This window comes from Zootermopsis nevadensis, unplaced genomic scaffold (genome assembly GCF_977971745.1).
Source record: "Zootermopsis nevadensis isolate Lab colony 2312 unplaced genomic scaffold, Znev_1.0 Znev_ptg000017l, whole genome shotgun sequence".
Classification (NCBI taxonomy): Eukaryota; Metazoa; Arthropoda; class Insecta; order Blattodea; family Termopsidae; genus Zootermopsis; species Zootermopsis nevadensis.
The window spans coordinates 91,264-101,578 of NW_028259149.1; the positions used below are offsets into that span (position 1 = coordinate 91,264).

A 10,315-nucleotide genomic window follows, 5' to 3' on the forward strand; every position below is an offset into this window, starting at 1 on the left:
GCGCGCACAATATTGTTGAAGGTGATGAGGAAAACGTTTTGAACATGGAAAGGGCTCTGTTTCGCCTAAAACGTAAAGTTATTCATTAAAGACTTTTTTGGCATAAAGAATTAACTTTGAAACAGGTTTTATGTGTATTGTTTTGTTTATGGAAAAGAGAAAAATGCACTATTTTAATTTTTTCTCATTTCTAATGCTTTCCCGTATTCATCGTTTTTATTTCCCACCCCCGCCAAAAACGATGCGTCGACGTTTCGTTCTAAGCATCTGCCTATGAAATAAGTCTAGTACCTCTCAAAGGAAAGATGAATTACAGATAACACACAAACATTTCAGAATCAAAATTTACAAAGTGTATAATATGACTGGTTATACAAACAGCATGGAATTCTGCGGAGTAGGACATAATATCAGCAACTGCAAATATGACAACACACACCACAGCAAAGTGCTTAAAAAACAAAAAAACAAAGAGAGGGAGAGACGATGACGCAAACTTTACACAGACTTCTTTTCCTCTCCTGACTTAGTTGACGGACTAAACAGAAAATCAGCTGTTGTAGAACAGTACAACCTCATGGAATGGGAATGCCACATGACCGAACAAAGCAACTGAAACATGGAAATTTTTGGTCCAGGACAAGAGATGACAAGATGTCAATGGTCTTTAATAGAGGTCTGAGACATCAATGTAATTTTGATGCAATCAGTATGAAACAAAAGCATAACAGTAAAGAACTTGAAAATGTAATTGTACTTAAAATCCATGTATCAAATGCTAATTTGTACTTTCTAACTTACCGCTGCTCCAATTCGAGAAAGGTAACAATTGCGGATATGAAAGTCTGAGCGAGGCTGAAGCGAGTCCATGAGGCGTGATGTCCGACATGGATCCTCATGCAAGTAGTTTCTCACGTTCTAGAGCATCAGCAGCTCTAAAATCACCAATCATATTGTAATGCTTCAAGATATTTTTACCCAATACCACATAAAAATTTTAATTTTTTCTTTCTGCCTAAGAAACATGGATTCAAGATTCATGTTGATAACTACAAAAGGTCCAAGATCAATACAAGTATAAAGAAAACATATACACTGAAAGAGGCAGCCAGCACACACTGAATCAATTTTGGATTACTAATTTTTAATTTGTACAATATTTCATCCATTTGCATAATATTCACCTACATAAAATGAATTCAAATATTTCAAATCAAATTCTTTAAAATTATCTCAAAACTTCCATATAGTTACATAACATATACAGTCCAATGAGTGGTTTTGACTATCCTCTGGTAGCATTCCACAAGTGCCATTGAGAGAAAAGGACATTCTGGAGAAAGGTTCCACTAGCAGAGTGAATCAGATATTATACTGAATGACATTTTGGTGAATGATAAAATGATGACAGACCCAACAACATTTGACTTACCTGTTTCATCATTGTGAAGCCACAAGTATAAGCTCCATGATCCAGTATAAAAAACCTGCAGTGTATTTATTACTCAGACATACTTCAGAGGCTCTATAGCAATTTATAAAGTTTCAGCTGTATTTTTGGTTATTAGCCATTGAAGGAAGAACTAAAATAATTAAGATTTCTGTCTTCTGGGTTGTTAAGCTGTGTATTCTGGTCGATGTTAACCAACGTTTCTGAGGTCATACTGCCTCCGTCATCAGAGTATGAAGATTTCCGTCTTCTGGGTTGTTGCGCTGTGTAGTCTGGTCGATGTTTACCAACGTTTCAGAGGTCATACTGCCTCCGTCATCAGGGCGATGAGTATGAAGATTTCTGTCTTCTGGGTTGTTGCGCTGTGTAGTCTGGTCGATGTTAACCAACGTTTCAGAGGTCATACTGCCTCCGTCATCGCCCTGATTACGGAGGCAGTATGACCTCTGAGACGTTGGTTAACATTGACCAGACTACACAGCGCAACAACCCAGAAGACAGAAATCTTCATACTCACCGCTGTGAAAACCTCAAGTCTTACAACTAAATTAATATTCCTTAGCAGCAATAAATAACATGGCATGATATAAACGTTTTCATGACTGAAATTCCTGAAGAAATAATCTGGATATTCCTCCATAATACTGGCATCTACCTATATGTTAACAGACAGAATTACATCACAGAAGACCTACATCTTCACCGCCATAAGAATGAAAAATCTGAAAATTGGAAGACTTTTCATGCTGATGATCAAAAGATATGCCACTTGTAGTCCAAAGCAAGCTGATGACATTGTGAGGCGGAGGTCTAAAGCATACAAACGACAGATTAACGACTCACAATTTCTATAAGCAATTCCCTGGAATAGAGAAAACTTCATTAAAAATGTAGATTCGGAGACCACTGTCAAAATGCTAGAACCGCTATGGCAAAACTTGACTACTTTTGGTTTAATATAAAAGATAAATGGATCTGCAATCATGGGCACTAAAACACATAAAGTGTTCTGTCCAATAATCTGAAGAGTAAAATTTCTGTGATTGCAACAAATCAAATTAGAGAGCCTGTGTAGATGACAATGACAACTACACATAAGAATTACTGTTGACCAAATCACGATTGAAATATCTCAAAAGGACAACACTATATTGCTTTGAACTTCATACAATGCTAATTCAACACATTGACAATGCAACAGTAGTTATCAACATCAGCTTTAAGGAGTATAATATCTGTTTAAATGTCACAGCAGTCCTTCCAGCTCCCAACCATCAAATTGACTATAAGAACAGTCACACCAAATAGTCCATCCATTTGTAAACTTTCTGAATGAGGAAAAGCAATCACAGGTATCTGATTACTGTGACTCTCAACTAAGAATGATGGGTGGTTTTAGTTCCTTGAATAAAATATTTAAATATTAAAGGTAATCAGCAAAGCATTCATACTTACAAACACAGGCAGTGGCATCCCACAACAAATTCCTAAAAATTTCAAATATTTATATGAAACTGCTATAATGAATATTAATGAAAATTTGAGACACACATAGAAAATTACACTATAAAATCTAAATACACATTTTCAAGGTCCTATTACAACTTTTTTACTCATATATACATAAGATATGGTATTCTATCCCAAAAAAACAACTCATTCAATTCTTTCTCCCTCTGTCCTGTTAAAACCCAATACCGCTAACATAAAATATCACCACTGAATGTGATTCATACAGTTACATCTGTACACAATACTAAAACCTACTTCCTAAAGCTCCATTTTAATATATCCTCATATCTCTGCTGCTGTCACTTTCCAAGAGGCAAATCATTTTCCAAATAAAAATTGGCAATATGATGAAAGCTCAAAATATATGTGAATTTAAGATTACAGCCAACAAAGAATTTGAAATGTGATGTGACAATTATAACATTACTACATACACATGATGGTCTAATGGGCTGTTTTGTAGTGTAGCACTTAGAGTGTCAACATTTCAAATGAAAATATTACATATAATGGCTTGAGGTTACTCAGCACAGATAGGGAAATAAAACATGGTATGACAAAAGATTATAAACTAATCGACTATATTTGGGGCGTACCAATATAATTATGAGATGACTACGGAAAGTTGTGTTTTCAAACGCCAACCACTCAATTTGCTTGTTTATTATTAGTTTTCATTATTTTGCTGTCTCACACAAAATTACCATGAAATCAGAAGTAAAAAGAAATTTAATTTAAAAAATTAGAATGTTTTATTTTTCTAACTAAGAAATCCAAATATGTGGGGCACCGTCTTTCCTGCTGCTCAGAACTTTTCCCAAATTCAAATTCAACTGTATCGCCGGTCCGAAGCATGATGTTTCAGACCGTGCGGCTACGGCGCGGGACTAATGTAGGTATTAACCAGTCAAAAAACATTCTACATCGTGATGTTTCCTCAACTGTTGCATGTGCAAAACCTCAAACACTACGTGTACGACACAGAAGTGTCACTCTGAAGCCCGCACAAAGCACAGCAAGCACATAGCATGTCATGCTAGCCTCCTTCCCACTCTTCAGCCAGATGCCAAGTTAAATGATGCAAACAATACTAACATCATACTGATAAACATTTTCACCCATGAATAAGAAACTGTAAGTGGCAGCAAAACAAATCTTGCACTGCTAGTTCAGTATCATAAGGCTTCACCTGGAAGATGAGTTAAAATGGAACTATGAAAAGGGGATTAAACTGCTTTATTAATATATAATAAATGTGTGGAATCAATTATAGTCAGACTCGCTTAAGACATTTTCTTATTGAAGTGGTGTTCACAGACAGCAAGTGTTATTGCCTAATTATGCTTACCAACATTTATTATAACAAGCCTCTAAAATTAAAAAAAATACTGCTTACAAAGTCAAGTGGTTGTCAATATCAGCCAAACAGAACACTTCTAAGTGAACTCAGCAAGATTCAGCCAATAAAAAACATCCATTTATGATTGTTTGGTGCTCAATTTCCATTACTTACTGTGTTAAGCTAAGGTAAGCATTGTTCTACTGTAATATTTGTCTGCTTTACTTACCGATTCTTTACTATGTTTGTTAATTGTAACAATTTACCAAGTTCTTATAATGTTTAATTGTCAAAAATTACCACATTTTTTAAGGTAAACTTAAGGTTAACTTACTATATGGTCTTAGAACAAATTAGGCATTCATCTAGTATTTCACCAATTTCACACAATGAAGGCTTTCATGAACAAATTAAATTCATTTTGTGGGGATAAACTATAATTAGAGTCTATCATATGTCAGAAAAAATTAATATACATGAAGCCTTTAGTTTTAATTTCAGTTCCAAAAAGTGTTAAGATATTAACCCTTCACACACCATTCGAATTTCTGCATCTTGAAGCCAATTAATTCAAACACACTTTATGCTGAAACACACTGGCCCACAATCTTTTTTTATTATTAATTATTAACACACACAAACAGCACGCCAATAAGCATCCCAGGAATCCATGTCAGTTCTCTGTTGTTTTAAAAAACGCCCCCCCAAAGCAATTTTGGTCCGAAAATGGAGCAGACACTGCATGTCTGACCACCGAGCAGAGAATCTCCTCACAAGCCCCCACACAACACAGGAAAGCTGGAGAGGACCTGGGTGCACTCTGGTGGGAAAATAAGGTTAAAAACAGGGTGACACATAGGCAGGTAGAAGAGTACCGAGTGACAGGGAAGGAAACATCATAATAAATAAAGTTTCATTCTATGAAGGAAAGGCGAAGGGGGGGGAGCATTAAATTTTAATGCTTTAAGACTGAAGTTGGAATTATTAAATGAATTAATGTCTTTTAGTACCAGAAATTAAATTATCTATAAACCACAACTTCTGCATACTACTTACATGCCATATGCTGCTCCCAGTTGATATTCAGGAATTACAAGAGCAACCATTGGCCACAGAGCACCAGCAAGCGTTGAATATGCCACACCCAAGATACACTACAAACAAAACATATGGTAATAAATTGTATAGCATCGACAAGGGATCAATCCCCGACTGGGACAGATGATCTTTCCTGTTGCCTCTGCGTCCAGACCAGTTCTGGGGCTCACCCAGCCTCCTATCCAATAGGTACCAGGGTCCTTTCCTATGGTAAAGCACGGCCAGGGCGTGATGCTGACCACTCACCCCCATCTAGTGCTGAGGTCAAGAATGAGTAAGAGCTATACCTCCTCTCCCCCCAAACGCCTACATGGCGTATAGTGGGACAGCTTTACTTATACTGAGCATGCTTTAAGAAGACTATATATTCATCTGGATTCCAGATGATGAAAATGCCACTTATTTGTTAATTGTTACTTTGTTGCAATAGGTACACTGGATAAGACAACAGTCTAAATTTGATTATTCTGAATCAATAATCCCTCCTGCACAACTAACCCTGAAGGGACATTGACAAAAGCAGCCAATCTTTGACCTGGGATCAATGGCCTTTGAGCTTCGACTTGTGGCAACACATGAACAATGGGTCACACATAAGGATACCCACGTATACATCAATCGGAACATATAAAGTTTTCCTATCCACTGGAACATAAAAGTCAATGTTCCATCTACATGGATATTGTACCTATCACGTTCAAATAATCCTTAATGTGAAATAAATATAAACCATGTCAATCAATTGAAATCTCTGTTCTGAACTCTACTTCCAGATTTAAAAATACTGCAAAATTCCAGTTTTATTGCTAAGTCAATAACAATAATAAAGATATTATTCTTACCATTGCAATATATGGATTGATGAAAGTGAAGGCAAGAAGTGCATGGCAGCCAATGGACACCAGAACTGAAAAATATACTCAGAGTATATTCTTGCCAACTTTATCCACCAGAAGACCAAGGAGAGGTGATGCCACAGCTGATATTACGTATATATACAACACTGTTCACTGTGTTTGCATTGTCAGGTGTGAATTCAAACTTGCGTTCAAAAAACACCCTGCAAATAACATACAATAAAGTATAAGTTATTTGTATTTAGACTACTTTAAAAACTGCAATCTTCACAGTCTCAGCAACTGACAGCATCATTAAATTTGTAGTTTATTTAACGATGCTGTGAACAGCTCAAATTACATAGCAAACAGTGAGAGGATGATTAAGAATAAAGAGTTGAAGAGGATGTGGGAGACGAATTTAAGGCACTACCCCAGCATTTGACCAGCAAGACTGAGGAAAACCATAACCTATTCAGTCAGACCTCTGGGCCAAGATTTAAAACTGGGACGTCCTGGATGAAATGCAGAAGCATCTGATTCATGGCAGAGTACAGGTGAACTTATTCATATGCCTAAATATCATAACACAAAGCAAAGGTAAAGCTTCATGCAATCTTAATCATAGAACTTAAAAGAGACGAGCGATCAACTTCATGCACTGGTCATATTGCCATATAGAAAAAGCCTCAGGATTCACGGGTTAGAAGTCTAGATGGCCCTCAGAGCTGTTATGGAAGTAAATGTGAGGATAAAAAGCTAAGTCCCAAATGTAATTCAAACCCTCGATACCCAGTCAGTAGATTATCACTTTATTTGCTCAAGATCAGAAATGGTAGGAAGTACAAAATTAAAATTTCTTACTTTCCAAGGGCAATAGACGGGAACACAGCCACAGAGTATGCAACACAGACAACTGATATCAGCCGGAAAATCCTTGCCATCTGTGAGACGCACTACTTCTCCCTCCTGAGCGGTTTTCATTTTGAGGATCCTTTCAGCTCTCTTGTCCATGTATGCAAGTAACAGAGCACATAAGAGTGACATGAATCATGTAGCTCATGCTGTAACACAACATAAATGTTATTTGCATAAAAGGAAGTAGGCATTTGGGGGGAGAGGAGAGGAAGTTGAGCTCCCACTCATTCTTAACCTCAGCACTAGACAGGAGTGAGTGGTCAGTGTCTTGTCCCGGCTGTGCTTTGGATGCAGAGGCTAGAGGAAGAATCCTCTGCCCCAGCCACGGATCAAAACTTGGTCGCCCAGTCCGTAGCCAGTTACTATTCCGGCAGAGCTAATCCAGCTCACAGGCTAATACTATTACACATCATAATAAATGTTACATGGTAAGTTACAATGATTACCATTCTAACCATAAAACTAAAATATTTAGTGCAAACATCATGATAGAAAAACTGTTTTTGGAAAACCTGTAGGAAGAGACAACTTTGGAGACCTAGACATAGATAAGAGGATAATATTAAAATTGATGTTAACCAGAGAGAGAATTTTTTACATGGCACTGGCTCAAGTGTAATGATAAACTACAAGGTTCCACAAAAGCAGTGACTTTGTTAATCCATCTAATAAATATTAGCTCTTCTACGAAATTCCTGCATGATGGAGTTTGTTAGTAAGTCATTTGCCATTTTGTGCAGTTGATAAGACATGTTTTATACTTCCCATTTTGCTACACATTTCCCACAATAAATACTGCATATTCTCCAAAACTTCAAGATCCTACAGTGAACAATGGAAGTGTTGATCCACCACATCAGCATTACTGATGATCATCATTTAAAAGTTACAAGGATGTGATGGCTTTGAGTGGCATATTATAAGAAATTATCTTTCAGAAGCACTTAAACCACAATGGTAGTATGTTGTCAAACATGCAACACAACATAATGTCTGTATTAATATACCACCAACTTCTAAAATCAGCTAGCTGATGGTGCTTAATGTAATGAACTAAACAATCTTGCTCTTAAGTTTATATTTTAACACCTGAAGATGGTTCATCTAGTCAAAATATGTTGTGATACCACCAACACTGTTTTTGTAATGAAGTTGATGGTATATTAATGCAGACATTGTGCTGTGTGTCTGACAACATAGCACCATTGTGTTCCAATGGTCACGCTACAAGTATGTTTATGAACACACGGTTTATAAAAAAACAGAGAAGTAACAGACAATGCTCAAAAAGACCCCATAGCATAAAGTTAGTAACAAAGTTATTAATTTATAAGTTGCGTTACCTTCTCTATACAGATGGAAGCATTCATTTAAAGGAAAGTAGAACCAGAAATTTTCTTGTTCCATTTCACCTAGTTTTCTTTCCTGTGAATGGAAACACAATCAAATAATCAAAATACAAATGCAATTTTCGAGGGCAATATCGTGTCCAGTTATCAATGAAATCCTCATCCAAGGTCATCAGGGCAATTGTAGTTTTGAACACCTGTAAGAGTAAATTTATTATTGAAATTATTTAGCTGGGACACATGAAATACAACCTTAAATGATGGAATACCTTACACCAATGAAGAAGAAATATGGGTCTGAGTAAATACAGTTCATGGTGTGGTATTACACCTACATTTTCTTATTACCTCCTAGTTTCATTCCAAGCCAGTCTTTTCCATTCTTACTACTTCAAATTTAACTACCAGATATTCATCCATTATCTCTAAGTCTTTAATTGGCCCCTTACAAAGTCATAAAAAGAATCAAAATGTTATTATTTATGAATATGGCTCCACAGTTTTATCTTCATTGCTATAAATTCAAACAAAATAAGATTCAAATACCTACAATATACTAACATACTAACTACTCAGAAGAATCTATGGTGACTGTTCAAGAAAAAAAATTGTTGTTTTATGGAACAATCTCATAGGGGCAACAACCACCTCTGAAATACCAGTCAATTTCTTATACTTGCTACCATGAAATCTCAACAAAGGAAATAAACAATCATCAGTATGTATTTAGACAAAATTTGCAACATCAGGAATGCAAAGAATAACATAGAAATAGACAGGGTATGTCATAACAACAACATACATGCAAAAATCTTGTTAGTGAAATGAGCTCCTCCACCACCTTCCTTTTAAATGACTTGTGGACAAATGTCTGTGGAATGCCCTTGGATAAGAAATTTAATGAAAGCACAACCGTGGGTAAAATATCCTCACACCTCTACACATATCAATGCTACTACATTCTTTCAACTGCTAAAAGATGCCAACCAAATAAGGAACAGGAAACCTATATTTACAGGAAGACTATATGACAAATTTATTAAGTTCATATGAAATATTAACCTTTACCAACCAGGAATAGGGGATTTAAATGTCCACAGTACAAGGCTGCCAGCTGGACTTTATAAACTCTAGGGTCAATAGTTTAGTAGTACGCTACTGCACTGAAGTGCACAATCAGCTGGACTTCACATAAACTGTGACACACAGTCAACAAAGGTTAATCAATGGAAAAATATGGTCTTGCAGAATATATCATTCAGACCAATGTGAACTTCTATCACTGTTCTTTGTGGATTCATGCCCTGACATCAAGTTTTTCACAAAGACAGTGAAAGCGGCTAATGCTGAGATTAAGGATGAGTGGAGTTTTATTTTCAAGTCCTTTACATACCCTCATAGTACAGTGTTTAGTACTAAAATAGCTTTCTATTTATATTTTATATGTTTAAGAATAACCCACTACACAAGTAGGTGTTCATATCCTGTACACATCAGCATGTCAAGTAGTGATTGGCTACAGACTAATATTTCCACCTCTTGATTACTGACAGTTCATTGCTGCTATCAATTCAGAGGGCAAAGAACAATCAAAACAAGCTGAGGAGGAAATAAATTCTGCTATAAAGAGCAAATCAGGTGAAGGAATTATATTTTCTGAATCGTTATTAAATTCTCCGTCCATTGTATAAAACAAACAAACCGAAACAGCAGACCAAAGACCAACAACAGTCCTGTTCAGTATTCGTACTATCGTAATGTATGACACGCAACCGCCTACCACAGAAAGACACCAGATGTGCTACACACGACA

The 10,315-nt window shown here is 36.3% G+C and overlaps 1 protein-coding gene across 5 annotated transcripts; it reads right to left on the bottom strand.

Annotated features, from left to right (window-relative positions):
- Positions 1 to 338: 338 nt before the first annotated feature.
- On the bottom strand, positions 339 to 10,315 carry LOC110840430 (lysosomal dipeptide transporter MFSD1-like). 5 transcript variants are annotated; one of them, XM_087349970.1, is made up of 6 exons: positions 9,305 to 10,315; positions 8,497 to 8,578; positions 7,100 to 7,299; positions 6,242 to 6,306; positions 802 to 5,455; positions 339 to 612 (listed from the first exon to the last, which is right to left on the bottom strand). In XM_087349970.1, the coding sequence occupies exons 3-5, from the start codon at positions 7,280 to 7,282 to the stop codon at positions 5,392 to 5,394; spliced, it is 312 nt and encodes a 103-aa protein (XP_087206096.1). In that variant the 5' UTR covers positions 7,283 to 7,299; positions 8,497 to 8,578; positions 9,305 to 10,315; the 3' UTR covers positions 339 to 612; positions 802 to 5,391. The 5 variants fall into 5 exon arrangements, with proteins under 5 accessions (XP_087206096.1, XP_087206097.1, XP_087206098.1 ...); XM_087349971.1 differs by having other exon boundaries at positions 802 to 935; positions 5,358 to 5,455; positions 8,497 to 10,315; XM_087349972.1 differs by having other exon boundaries at positions 10,205 to 10,295.